This window comes from Xenopus laevis, chromosome 2S (genome assembly GCF_017654675.1).
Source record: "Xenopus laevis strain J_2021 chromosome 2S, Xenopus_laevis_v10.1, whole genome shotgun sequence".
Lineage (NCBI taxonomy): Eukaryota > Metazoa > Chordata > Amphibia > Anura > Pipidae > Xenopus > Xenopus laevis.
In genome coordinates this window covers 125,906,921-125,921,279 of record NC_054374.1, presented here as the reverse complement: position 1 = coordinate 125,921,279, position 14,359 = coordinate 125,906,921, and the positions used below count along the sequence as shown (strand labels likewise).

The window sequence follows — 14,359 nt, the reverse complement described above, 5'->3', positions numbered from 1 at the left end:
CAAATTAGGGATGGGAAGGGGAAACCATTTTTTTACTACTTTGTTTTGTGACAGAAAGCCATGCGATTTCCCTCCCCGCCCCTAATTTGCACATGCAAATTAGCATTTGGTTCGACCTGGCAGAAGGATTCGACCGGATCCGAATCATGCTGAAAAAGACAGAATCCTGGCTAAATCCTGAACTGAATCCTGGATTCGGTGCATTCCTACTATTTATATTATTGGTATGGATTAGTTACTCGATATTATGGGGCAGATTTATCAAGGGTCGAATAGTAAATTCGAATTTTCACATTTCAAAATTCACATGCTTAAATTTTAAGACCCCTATTCGAATGTAAATTCTTATGTGGGATTTATCACATCTCGACCATGGAAACAGTCCTAATTCGAATATTCGCCACCTAAAACCTGCTAAGTTCATGTACAAGTCAATGACAGAAGTCTGTTGAGCCGAATGGAGATGTTAATATTTTTTTAAGAAGAAAATATGATTCGAGTTTTCGGGTTGGAACCATTCAATCGAATATTAGACATTTCAATTTTTTCTTAAATAACCTCCCAGTCAAATTGTGAGTATATTCGAATTAAAAAAAGTTAAATTACAGTGGGCACAGACTGTTTGATCACTGCAGTTCTTCCTGGGAGGTCCTAACAAATTTAAAATGGAGTGTGTCTTAGTCAAACTTTGCTTTTGTTTATGGTTACTCTTGCTGGCAGCTGTTCAACCCTCTGACGTTTTCCAATGTACTGCATGGCTTTCCCGTGCCATTATTGAGGTAGGATGCTGCACAAGATGATATGCTGGCTGAGACAAGCAAGACAAAACTGCTTTGAAAATAAATAAATAAATAACTTGGTAGTGTAAGGAAATTTTAGACATAATTACTGTTATTTATGTTGGTAAAAATTGGCATTGTAGGAATATATGTAATTCTCTCCTATTCTGTGTGTTCTTTAGGTTTATTTGCAATGCAGCACAATTTTCCTCCAGATTCCTTTACAGAACACAGCTCTAAGCTTTTTTGTGAATGGCCAAGCTTTACAGATACCGCAGTAGAAGAACTTGAACACCCTGCTCTATGGCACCATTCCTGTATGGATTATAGTTTAGAACCTGACTCTAAACATAGAGCTTTTTGGCAGAACCCCCCTGTTGATATGAGCACTACACACAATTCAAATCATGCTGCAGGTTCGCAAAATCCTCCTAGTGATGTTGTAGAAGAAAATACTGCTGATGATAATACCAAATGTTGCTTGGCATGTGAAGGCTGTAACGAATTTGACGAATTTGTTATTATTGGTAATTTTCTAATCTTTTCAAAAAGGTTGTTTAATGCGAAAAATGTTAACATATAAATATACATGTATGTCTGTTTCATAATGATGCCAAGCACAGAGAACATACAATTTCAGAATTATTATTTTTTTTTTTTTTTTTACAGACTGGCAACAAACTTTTTCTCACATAGTTGCAAGGGGTGTCGCCAAGTGGCCTGCAGGGATATGCAGTAATATGGGTTTAAATCCTTTCTGTAATTCGCTGGTACAGGTATGGGACCTGTTATCTGGAAACCGGTTATTCAGAAAGCTCTGAATTGCGGAAAGGCAGGCTTCCATAGACTCCATTTTATCCAAATAATCTGATTTTTTTTTTTTAAATTTTCTCTAATACTAAAACAGTACCTTGTACATGAACCAATCTAAGATATAATTAATGCTTATTGGAAGCAGAACCAGCCTGTTGGGTTTATTAAATGTTTACAGGATTTTCTAGTAGACTAGAAGATCCAAATTACTGAAAGATGGGATAACAGGTCCCATACCTGTAGTGGCAAATTTCCAAGCACGCAATAATCCCCTGGGAGGAAAATAGAAGGCACATTCATTTACTTCCATTTAACCAAACATATTCACTAAACAGATCACATGTTTGGCTCAGACAATATGTTAAAGGGACTCTGTCATGGGAAAACATGTTTTTTTCAAAACGTATCAGTTAATAGTAATGCTCCAGCAGAATTCTGCACTGTAATCCATTTTTCAAAAGAGCAGATTTTTTTTTTTATATTCAATTTTGAAATCTGACATGGGGCTAGACATATTGTCAGTTTCCCAGCTGCCCCCAGTCATGTGGCTTGTGCTCTGATAAACTTCAGTCACTCTTTAGTGCTGTAATGCAAGTTGGAGTGATATCACCCACCAGCAGCCTAAAGCTGGCCATAGACGCAAAGATCCGATCGTACGAATCGTGGATTCGTACGATTTTCGGACCATGTGTGGAGAGTCCCGACATTTGTCGGAGATCGGTCGATCGGACAGGTTAGAAAATTTCTGTCGCCTGCCGATAATATCTCTGCGTGTATTGCCGATCGTACGATTTTCAGTGGGAGACTGTCACTAGTGTTGTCAGACATAAGTATCGTACGATTGCTGTCAGGGGCAGAACATTGGGTGATCTGTTCTTATTTGATCGGAATGGTAGACTTTGATCTGAATGGTTAGTGGGGGGTCGGGAGATGGGAAAGTCCGATCGTACGCATCTTTGCGTCTATGGCCAGCTTAAAAACAATGGGAAGGTAACCAGATAGCAGCTCCCTAACACAAGATAACCGCTCCCTGGTAGTTCTAAAAACAACACTCAATAGTAAAAGCCACCCCACTGAGACTAGTTCAGTTACATTAAGGCTATGTCTACACCATGACTAGGGCAGCTGGGAAACTGACAATATGTCTATACCCATGTCAGATTTCAAAATTTAATATAAAAAATCTGTTTGCTCTTTTGAGAATTGGATTTCAGTGCAGAAATCTGCTGGAGTAACACTATTAACTGATGCATTTTGGGAAAAAGAATGACATGACCGTATCCCTTTAACAGGCATTTCCCCTCTGGATATTTTTCATTCCATGTTATGGTTTGAGTCACACTTATCCAATAAAGGTAGCTTTAACCTGCCTTTGTTCTGTTTCTGTGAATATGGAAAACATGGAAATTCTATAAGGCAAAATACACTGGTAAAACGTAATATTTTTATAGTCTAGCCTTCTTGCTAGATTTCCATTATTGTCGTGTCATAGTGAATATGGTTTATAAAGTTGTACAAACTGTATCTTTCCTCTTCTTCCTGCAGAAATGGTAGATGACAAATACCCTGGGGAAGCTGCTATGGAATCGGTTGACAAGACTGATCGGTACGCGCATGTCTCTGTGTACGTAAGAATATATTTTAATTGTCAACAATGTGCAAGTTACTGAAAATGCAGTTTATGTTTGTTTCTCAGGGAGAACCCTGCTCCAGGCTCCAACTCTGCAGAACAAACACTGAAAAAGCTTTACAGGGGTTTCCGTCGGCAGTGGCTTCAGTATGAAGCAGAAATTGCACTGGTTGACCCACCTGCCCTAAATACAGAGAATGTAAGTATGGCAAGATTGATGTGACATTGTTGACATGAATTTTTGCAAAAAAAGTGATTTATAATACCCCTGATATTAACTATCACCGTTTTAATCTTGCTACAGCTTTATAAAATGTATACATTTTGCATCCAACAAACTACAAACGGTTTATTGCTTTCATCTTTGGCCCAATTATTTCACAACTAATTTTTTTTGAGAATGCCTCAACAGTGAAAAGATAACCTCTACAAAAAATCTAAAAAAAATAATGTTCTGTTAAACGAACAATAACCCCAAAGAATAAGTGTTTTAAAATAACTCAAATGTACTGTTGCTATACAGAAAGTCTACTATAGTTTTTATAGATAGGCTGCTGTGTAGCCATGGGGCAGCCATTCAAGCTAAATAAGGAGTAGAGGCACAGGCTTCTTCGCACATATCGGATAAGCTTATAATTGAATACAATGGGATTTGCCTCTGTTCTCTACTATGTAACCTTTGCTTTGAATGGCTGCCCCCATGGCTACACAGCAGCTTATTTAAATAAACTATATTGGTGTTTCTAATGCAAACACACCAGTTGTACCAGTGCACGGCAACACTATGTTTTATTATAATTCATTTAAAACAATAAAAGAATTGTGGTTTTCTTTTAATGCATAATTTCTGGTGCCTTGAAGGCATAATAGATTCGAAAATGTTTACTAAGAGTATGTTTTGTGGAGTTCACGGGCACCATCTATTTCTCTTTGGTAATCTTCGGGAAGTAAGTGCGTATGGTCAGTTGGGAGCAACTTTCGCGACTGCACATGCGACAAAACTCACGGAAATTGCCGAAGTGCCTTGAGAAGACCCGAAGATTACTGAAGTGGCTAAAGATGGCCCCCATGAGCTCCACTGGACAGAATCTGCACCGAGGGGTATGTTAAGAATTAGGGGCATTTGCCCAGGACATCAGCTAGGCTGGGGGGGGGGAGAAGGGAGGGGGTCTATGAAGTGAAGGGGTTTTTCAAAGTTAGGGTTTTCTTCTCCTTTTAAATGGCAACTTTGCTTTAACTTTTACTTTTTGTGAGAGTTGATTTCCCTCAAGAAGCCAACAGGGAAAATGACCCAACAGTCCATTATTTAGCATTTCTGGTGCCGGCATTATCTACAGTAGTTCTGACAATATTAAATAGAATTATTGTTCAGCAGGTTTGATCATAGCTGCTAAAGGATGAGCCCTTTCTGTGACCATGAATACTGCTATTGACTATTGTGGTGAAACCTAATGTGGCTTTCTTTTTTTTTTTTTTAATTAATTAATTTTTTTACAGACTAAAGACTTTTTGCCAGAAGAGTTTGAGTCGAGTTTGACTTTGACAGAGGAGATAAGAAAGTTTAGGATGAGGGAAGCAGAAGAATGGGCCCCACCTCGCTTTCAGATAATAAATACCATTCACCCTTCCCCTAAGTAAGTAATAGTAATATGCTGTGTCCAGTTTGCTCACTGTTTTTCTTTTTAAATCTATAATTTGCCGCTGCTTTAAGGGTAATGTCATACGCCATTATTTGCAGACTTAAAGCAAAGGCATGTTTCAAAACAAATTAGACTGTAACAGGTTCATACACAGGGTGGTTTTTGCCGTGTGGTGGATGTTTGTGTTCTTTAATGCAACAGTGCAGGAGTTAATAGATTTCAGTCCCACTCATGGGAGTGCATTTACATTTTGAATTCAGATAATATTGGACAGAAGTATAGCATATTGCAATAGCAGAGGAGCCACTTTCTTGCAAGTAGCCTCGCTCATGTTTGCATATCTCTTGGTAATGTTTTGTCCATGTCCAAAACTAGCAGGTTTGTAGGCCAACAGACTTTCTGCTCGGCAAATCTTAAAATTGACACTGGCAGCTGAGTGTAACTTGACATCATTGCTAAAATGCTAAATACAGACAGGGTAGTTAATGGAATGTAAACTAGCCCCTTCGAAAAAATGTCGATGGGGCCTCTCTGACACCCAGTTCTGTCTAAACAAACAAAACAAAAGTAGCGTGATTTATGCATATATTATATATGTTATGAAAGTGTATTTCTGTGTCATCCTGTAGGTAGTGGGCATAATGAAAGTCCTTTGCAAATGAAACACGGGACACTAATTATTTTCATTAAGACATCCATACCTAAAGGTGTTTAAAGGAAAACTATACCCCCCAAACAATGTAGGTCTCTATAAAAAGATATTGCATAAAACAGCTCATATGTAAAATCCTGCTTCATGTAAATAAACCATTTTCATAATAATACACTTTTCTAGTAGTATGTGCCATTCGGTAATCATAAATAGAAAATTGCCATTTTAAAAAATAAGGGCCGCCCCCTGGGATCGTAGGATTCACTGTACTCGCACACAAACCAAACAAACCATACATGTTAGGTCACATGAGCCAATTAACAGACAGTTGTGTCTTTTGCTTCAGTTAGAGTTTAAGTATTTCTGGTCAGGTGATCTCTGAGACAGCACAGAGACCATCACGAAATGGTGGCTCAAGGCAAGAGATGTAAAAGGGCAAGATTTACTTAATTATATATTCCAGTTTGCTGAGATTCTTTAATATGCCACTTAATATATGAACTATCTGTTGCTTAAGTGTTCATTTTGTGGGTATAGTTTTCCTTTAAATATCTGAGCGGTCAATCAAATATTATCTGTCCCACCTCTAAGGGAATGCTGCAGTGCATAGTGGGAGTTCTGACGCCTATAAAAGGCTGGAGTGATGTGAAAGCATTTGTAAAGCACAAGTTGGAAGTGCTGGTTCTAACAAGTGTTGCTGTATGATGTAAATATCATTTTTTTTTTGTAACAGTCTGCAAGTCTTTGAACGGTTAAATAAGTGTCTTGCTTAAAGTTTTTTTAATGGAGATCTGGAAAATTAAATAAACCTCTGATTTTGCTCAACTAGCATGGTTGAAAATAATTTGGAATTATTTCTTAGGGAGAAGGGTCCCCTTTAATAATTGTCTCAAAATGGCGCAGTCTGCAATTCAGTACTTCAAGAAAAAGTTTTGACTTGGCTACCACTTAATGGGTTTTATTGAGTGTATTTGAGTGTTATGCTGCTTTTCTTTGAAAGTATTGCAACTAAATATAAATCTTCTGTTTTGATTTCAGGAGAGATGTAATTGTAGCATCCCAAAATAACATGTGCACTGGCTGTGGAACAAAGGTAGAGCCAAGTAAGTATGATTGCCCATTATTAATGCTTGGGTTTTTGAAAATTAACTGATTTTTCCTGTAGTTTGGGGAGGGTAAAGTTGTTTCTGATGTGTGTGTTTTCTGCATGGGTGCAGGTCTGTGAGACGGCTTATGCAGGTCTTTAGCTTCTGGTATAATACTCTGCATGGATTGGCCAAGTGGGCATTTAATAATCTTGCGTATAAACACTTTAAATATTGAGTAGAAGGCCAAATACATGACGTTAGTTTTAAAATAATGGTATATTTCCCTTCAAAGAGAAATTGCCTCAAAATGTGGAGGTATTGAATTCAACATTTTAAAGAAATTTTATTACATTGAGGGGAGGGGGGGCATTTTTTGCTTTCATTTTGGAGAATTCGTGATTTCCTATTGCATGAAGAAAAGCCTTTTTCTCCAGTCTTGCGACCACGTCAACAACATGCTTCAGTAAAACGCCGGCCCTGTTGTGCTTTTAGGGATATTCTAAGAATTCTAGAAACCTCATGACTACGTACTGACATAGGCCGGGTGACTTGTTGTATCTTCACATTCTACCACTAGGGGTATATCAATTATTTTATAGTACACACGTTTCAGTGAGTTGTGTGAAACAAATATGATTACTGTTCTGTTATGATGAGATTCACTTAATTTTTGCCATTAGCCGTTGGCAATGTATGAAATGCCCCAAGTAGCTGGCGGGGTACAATGAAATCCTTTCCTAAGCCCTGCTGGCTTACTTCCTGTGTGTTATAATTGTGTTCCCTGCTGGTGACTCTATAAACATGCATAGCAAGGTGCTGTCGTATGTATGTAGTACTATTACCACATGGAACCCATTTACTTGTGTAAATCGCCAGGTCAATGGTGTAGGAAAACAGGGAAGCAATCGTACAAGACCATCATCATTTATGTAGTGCATGCAAGTTATACAGCAGTTTACATTCATCTATCAGAAACAGGGCTTTTTTAATCATTTAAAGGGATACTGTCATGGGAAAACCTATTTTTTCCCCCCAAAATGCATCAGTTAATAGTACTGCTCCAGCACTGAAATCTGTTTTATTAAAAGAGTAAACCCATTTTTGTTATATTTATTTTGAAATCTGGCATGGGGCTAAACATATTGTCGGTTTCCCAGGTGTCCTCAGATCATGTGACTTTTGCTTTGATAAACTTCAGTCTCTTTACTGCTGCACTGCAAGTTGGAGTGATATTACCCCCTTCCTTCTCCCCAACCAGCAGCCCATCAGCAGAACAATGAGCAGCTAACCATATAAGCACCTTCTTGACACCTCTGCTGAAGTAGATTTGAGAATAGCACCCAAGCAGGAAAAACTGTTTTCCTGCTTGGGTGCTTTTCTCGTGTCTACCACTAGATGGGACTAAAGAGCAAGGCCTACGTCATGGTAAAATACAATGGGAAGGGAAGAAACAATAGCTGTTCCATCCTGAAATGCTGGCTCCTTGTCAAAGCTCAGAATTGGGCACAGTGCCCTAAGATGGCTTCCTACACACCAATATTACATTATACATTTGTTGGTCCAAGAATAACATTTTAAATGGTATATTATTTGCTGTGTAAACGGTGTAATTTAGAAATAAAAAGTAAACTGGAAAAAAAGTTGAATCCCTTCAACAAACCGGGGTTTCAGAATAGAAATATGATCAGAGGGCCCCGCTGTGCAAGCGCATACAATCAAATGCAATGTATGTTAATGCAATTTGTATTTTCAGGGTACAATAATAGGCTGCGGTATTGTGAATATCTTGGAAAGTATTTCTGCGACTGCTGTCACAGCAACTCTTTGAGTTTTATACCTGCTCAGATTCTGTTGAAATTCAACTTCGGCAAATACCACGTCAGCAACTTCTCGAAAAATGTTGTGGATAGTATATGGCAGAGCCACAAATTCAACGTTCTTACTGAAAACCCTGAAATCTACAAGAAAGTCAAAGATCTAAACAAAATTAAAGTAAGTTCTGGGCTTTTATTTATTTATTTTTTTAAAGAGAAGGAAAGTCTGTTTGCATTTAGGGGTGCCAAATGTAAGTCACCCAAAAATTATTGTATTGACTTACCTGAACCGGCCCTGGGTTTTTCTAGCGAGCACAACGGAGAGATCTTCTTCAGTCTTCTTCTTACTTCAAATTTCCACGGGCAAATGCATGCGCAGTAGAACGAAATAGCCGATTTTAGTTAAAGGTCAGCTTTTCATTCTACTGTGCATGGGCAACCGCTCGAAGAAAGAATAAGCAGGAATAAACAATCTGGGGAGTAACTAGGAACTGCCCTGTTACATTGCCCATGGGCTGTTTGCTCTCCACACTGAATCATCTATTGGTCTTGCAGTTTGCAGAGAGAGAGAGCGAGACAGATATTTAGCGGGCAGAGCTTACAAGCGCATACTTTAATGAAACAAAGCTTTTTTTTTTTTTTTTTTAACTTAGCTAAACCACTAAATGACCTGCACACCTCTAGTTACAAGAAAAGTGTGTAGTCAGTCTGGGTTCTAGAGTAGAAACTCTCTATTCAATCAGAGAGGAGAAATGGAAGTTTTCCTGATGTGCTTTTGTTCCCCCCCAGGAACTGCAGGAGAGACTGATTTCTATCAAGAGGCTTCTGTGTATTTGTAGATTTGCGAGAAGGTAATGCACCTTTTAACAACTTCTGATCTTTGTATGAGTAATTTGTGTAACTATTATTTATTATTCTAGTAATTCAGTCTAACTTATAATCAAACCAGTTCTTCTAGCAGTCCTTCACTATTGTTGTGCAAGTTGAATGGTCTATGATATAGACCATTGTATTCTGACAATTTTAAGTAGTTTTTTAATTTTTTTGTGCAATGCAACTGGAAGGCCTAGAACAGGGATCCCCAACCTCTTTTACTTGTGGGCCACATTCAATTGTAAAAGAGTTGGGGAGCAACACAAACATGCAAAAAGTTCCACATATGGGCTGTGATTGACCATTGATAGAGCCTATGCGGACTTGCAGCCTATAGGCTGTTTGGCAATACACATGGGGTTTAAGCAACTAAATCTTGCCTTTAAGCCAGGAATTTAAAAATAATCACCTACTTTAAGGCTACTGGGAGCAACATGTTGCTCATGAGCCACTGGTGGGGATCACTGGCATAGAGTTTTAACTGCATCTTCTATCTAGGGCTTAATTACCATAGCTACCATGGAGTAGCTAATAGTTCTATAGGGCCTTAATAGAAAGACAAAGATAAAATGAATCGTTTTTTGCGACCACAAGAATTTTCTGTTATAAAGAGGCAAAATAGGAAGACTAGTCATTTACCTTAGGTCCATCTACTGACTGTTTATTTAATAAAGAACTTCCCATTTTATAATGACTTGCAGAGAAGTTTGAAACACACTTGTTATACAATGATTTGGCGCCAGTAGATACTGCTTTACTTCTGTATACGCTAGAAACGAACATAATGGTCTCATTCTAGCACCTAGCTAACTGTCCCCCTGAGATTATCGGTTGTTAAATTTTTCTGAAAATGAACTGCTTAGTATTTGAATATGTGTCTGCCCATTTGCTGCTGCTGGAGCTATTTATTCCCAGCACCAGAAGGACCAAACTTTTTTTCATAATCCCAGGTCCAAAGTATTTTGCAATGACTTCATAAGATTTGGTGATAATGTAAAGGAAATGAAGTGGTTTTCTCATCTGATCCATACAGCTTGCTAAAGGAATTTAAAGACATCCCCTCTCACCTGACTGAAGAGCTCGATCTGTTCACATTAAGTGACCTGTTTAATGTTAAACAGAAGCTGCTTCTTCCAGCCCTTCGGGAGCTTATGGCCACCTCTGTCACTCATGTTGCTAATTGTGAGGTATGTGGGATGGAAAACAAAACTTGGTTCCATTTGATACCAGGGGGTTGTGTGTGAGTGTGGATGCATGTTTCTCTTCCAGAGATCTGTGGGACACATGGGGTATAGCATCCACCACCAGGAGGCAGGAATTTGTACATCCCTATTGTAAAGTATGTAGGAAATAATGTAGCCCTTAGTATAAACTATAAGGAGAGTAGAATTTAACATGCAGGTCTGTGACCAAGGAACCTGTCTACACAAGGCTGGAAGGAAACAAGTGTGATGATGTGCTTCTACAGTGATGTTTATACAACACTATATTTTATTGATTCATCACAAACTGCTTATTTATAAACAGTGATGCAAATTTGGTGAATTTTCTCTCTTGTAAGGATTTTACTGGCAAGTGAGTAACTGAACAGTTCAGTAAACTAGAGTTGTATGTGAAAAACAGATATATGTATATTCATACAACTTTAGTTAGATGCAAACATCAATTCTGTATGGGATATTTCCTACTTCACTATATTAGTCAGATTAGTGATGATTGGGCATTTGAAGACTCACACTAGATTTACAGTTGTGTTCAGAATAAAAGCAGTGTGTTTAAAAACAAAAAAAAGCGAATAAAGTTCAAATATCTTATAATAGCTTTTATTTCCACACACACAAATGCATTGGGAACACTGCACATTCTATTCCAGATCAAACAAATCAAATTTGTGTTATTCCTTTAGTGAAAGTGGAGAAAAGGGATTATTAGGCTGTTCAAAAAAAAAAAAAATAGCAGTGTCTGCATTCTTCTTTACAACTCAAACATTCACTGTATGAACTGAAAAATCTTTCAAGATTTCACTTTCCTTTGAATGACTGAACTAATATTTAGTTGTATAATCAGTGTTTCTGAGAACTGCTGCACATCTGTGTTACATGGAGTCCACCAACTTCTGGCACCTGTTACATTCCACAATTCTTCTGCCTTTCTTGGTTTTGTCTCAGAAACTGCATTGTTGATGTCACCCCACACATTTTCTATTGGATAAGGTCTGGGGATTTGGCTGGTCACTTCATAACGTCAACTGGTGTGTTTGGGGTCATTGTCTTGTTGATGTATTGAAACTGATCCATGTTCACATAGGCTTCTTCTAATTGTAACAGTATCACAGGTAACTTAGACCTTCTTTGATCTTCCTGGAGTTGATCATTGGCCGAGTCTTCTTCTATGCATTAGAATGATTGCTTTATCGTTTTCTTCCACGTCTTTCAGGTTTTGGTTACCATGTTAAAGCATTTGAGATATTTTCTGCACTTTATTATTACTCTGCTTTTCAGAGAGAAATGCACTATAACCAGCATGCACAACATTTGCTCCTTCCTTCCTTAAATAAGGGCCGTAATTAGGGTTGCCATCTTTTCTGGAAAAGAATACCGGCCTTCCTATATATTTAACTTTTTTCCCTATTAATAACATTGGGATCAGCCATCACTTTTACCGGCCAGATGGCAACCCTAGCCGTAATTGACCCCTGTTTTTTCACAGAATGAATGACCTCACTAATTGAACTCCACACGTATATTATTTGGAACAAGCCTCAATTCATGATTCAATTACACAATCAACAGTATGCCATGACTGTTCATTTTCTATTACTCTGCTATACCTACTAGTAAATTATTTGCCATGTAGAAATATAATTTTAACGAAAAATAGTGATTGATCAGGTTAGTGATGTCGAATTGCTATTATTCTGAACACTGTAAGTGTTAATATTGTAATTCATTGGTTGTTTTTATTTACAGCTGTGTCAAGCAAAGGGTTTTATTTGTGAGTTTTGCCATAGCCCTGATGTCCTCTTTCCCTTCCAGATGGAAATGTGTAGAAGATGTGAGGGTAAGTTTCTCTAACACATGCACCGTGTACCCCCCTAGAGAGCCAGTTGTAATGTTGTGGGTGATGCCTGATTGGTAAGTTACCCAGTGAGCCATTACAATTGCTTGGTTAAAGGCAGGTTCAATTCTAGCCAGTAACTTTTATCCTTTTCTGAAGCATAGCTTCTCAGTTTCTCATCTTGTGAGGTGCACCCAAATGAATGCAATTTGATTACCTTTGTACTGGAATGGTATGTTCAAAATGCAGTCACGCAACTTGCCCTGGGATGAGACAATAGGATATATGCTACAATTTCAGTTTATTTCTTGCCCTTTGCTGGTGTCCCAGATATCTCCAGCTGTGACTTTTCTTGACCTAAGGTCATGAATGTTATATATATATATATATATATATATATATATATATATATATATATATATATATACAATATCAAAACAGGGGGGTTGTGGGAGCACTCTAAAAGGCTTTAAAGTATATATAAGTATAATAAATGCTATTGCATATGTACCCAAAACAGGGGTTATTTTGTTACAAAGTTATGATCATAAAATTGATAAGCCACCATACCACGTCAAGGTAAACCCCGAATGGCGGTCCCTAACTTGTTTTATATTTTATGTGCATTTTAGCATTACCTGTAATCAATGTCCGTTGAACGCTGTTTTTTCACTAAGGGCTAAATCCTCCCCAGCCAGCAATCAGGCTTTTAAAGGAGAGATATTCCCAAAACAAACGCCCAATTTTAAAAGCATAGGATCACCACTAGTTTAAAGGGGGGGTATGGGGTGCTACAACCACTGAAGCTATGCCACAGCTCCTGGCTAAATATACAATATCAAAACAGGGGGGTTGTGGGAGCACTCTAAAAGGCTTTAAAGTATATATAAGTATAATAAATGCTATTGCATATGTACCCAAAACAGGGGTTATTTTGTTACAAAGTTATGATCATAAAATTGATAAGCCACCATACCACGTCAAGGTAAACCCCGAATGGCGGTCCCTAACTTGTTTTATATTTTATGTGCATTTTAGCATTACCTGTAATCAATGTCCGTTGAACGCTGTTTTTTCACTAAGGGCTAAATCCTCCCCAGCCAGCAATCAGGCTTTTAAAGGAGAGATATTCCCAAAACAAACGCCCAATTTTAAAAGCATAGGATCACCACTAGTTTAAAGGGGGGGTATGGGGTGCTACAACCACTGAAGCTATGCCACAGCTCCTGGCTAAATATACAATATCAAAACAGGGGGGTTGTGGGAGCACTCTAAAAGGCTTTAAAGTATATATAAGTATAATAAATGCTATTGCATATGTACCCAAAACAGGGGTTATTTTGTTACAAAGTTATGATCATAAAATTGATAAGCCACCATACCACGTCAAGGTAAACCCCGAATGGCGGTCCCTAACTTGTTTTATATTTTATGTGCATTTTAGCATTACCTGTAATCAATGTCCGTTGAACGCTGTTTTTTCACTAAGGGCTAAATCCTCCCCAGCCAGCAATCAGGCTTTTAAAGGAGAGATATTCCCAAAACAAACGCCCAATTTTAAAAGCATAGGATCACCACTAGTTTAAAGGGGGGGTATGGGGTGCTACAACCACTGAAGCTATGCCACAGCTCCTGGCTAAATATACAATATCAAAACAGGGGGGTTGTGGGAGCACTCTAAAAGGCTTTAAAGTATATATAAGTATAATAAATGCTATTGCATATGTACCCAAAACAGGGGTTATTTTGTTACAAAGTTATGATCATAAAATTGATAAGCCACCATACCACGTCAAGGTAAACCCCGAATGGCGGTCCCTAACTTGTTTTATATTTTATGTGCATTTTAGCATTACCTGTAATCAATGTCCGTTGAACGCTGTTTTTTCACTAAGGGCTAAATCCTCCCCAGCCAGCAATCAGGCTTTTAAAGGAGAGATATTCCCAAAACAAACGCCCAATTTTAAAAGCATAGGATCACCACTAGTTTAAAGGGGGGGTATGGGGTGCTAC

General features: G+C 38.1%; 1 protein-coding gene across 2 annotated transcripts in view; it reads left to right on the top strand.

Moving 5' to 3' along the window:
* rubcnl.S (RUN and cysteine rich domain containing beclin 1 interacting protein like S homeolog) overlaps positions 1-14,359 on the top strand; it is a 39,251-nt gene that overhangs the window by 18,501 nt on the left and 6,391 nt on the right. Inside the window, exons 7-15 of one of the 2 annotated variants that reach the window (XM_018249958.2) lie at positions 962-1,306; positions 3,138-3,198; positions 3,289-3,421; positions 4,720-4,856; positions 6,553-6,617; positions 8,356-8,594; positions 9,206-9,267; positions 10,323-10,476; positions 12,259-12,349. In XM_018249958.2, coding sequence (XP_018105447.1) covers positions 962-1,306; positions 3,138-3,198; positions 3,289-3,421; positions 4,720-4,856; positions 6,553-6,617; positions 8,356-8,594; positions 9,206-9,267; positions 10,323-10,476; positions 12,259-12,349 — 1,287 coding nt within the window. The remainder of the gene's footprint in view (positions 1-961; positions 1,307-3,137; positions 3,199-3,288; positions 3,422-4,719; positions 4,857-6,552; positions 6,618-8,355; positions 8,595-9,205; positions 9,268-10,322; positions 10,477-12,258; positions 12,350-14,359) is intronic. The other variant, XM_018249960.2, reaches the window with a different exon arrangement.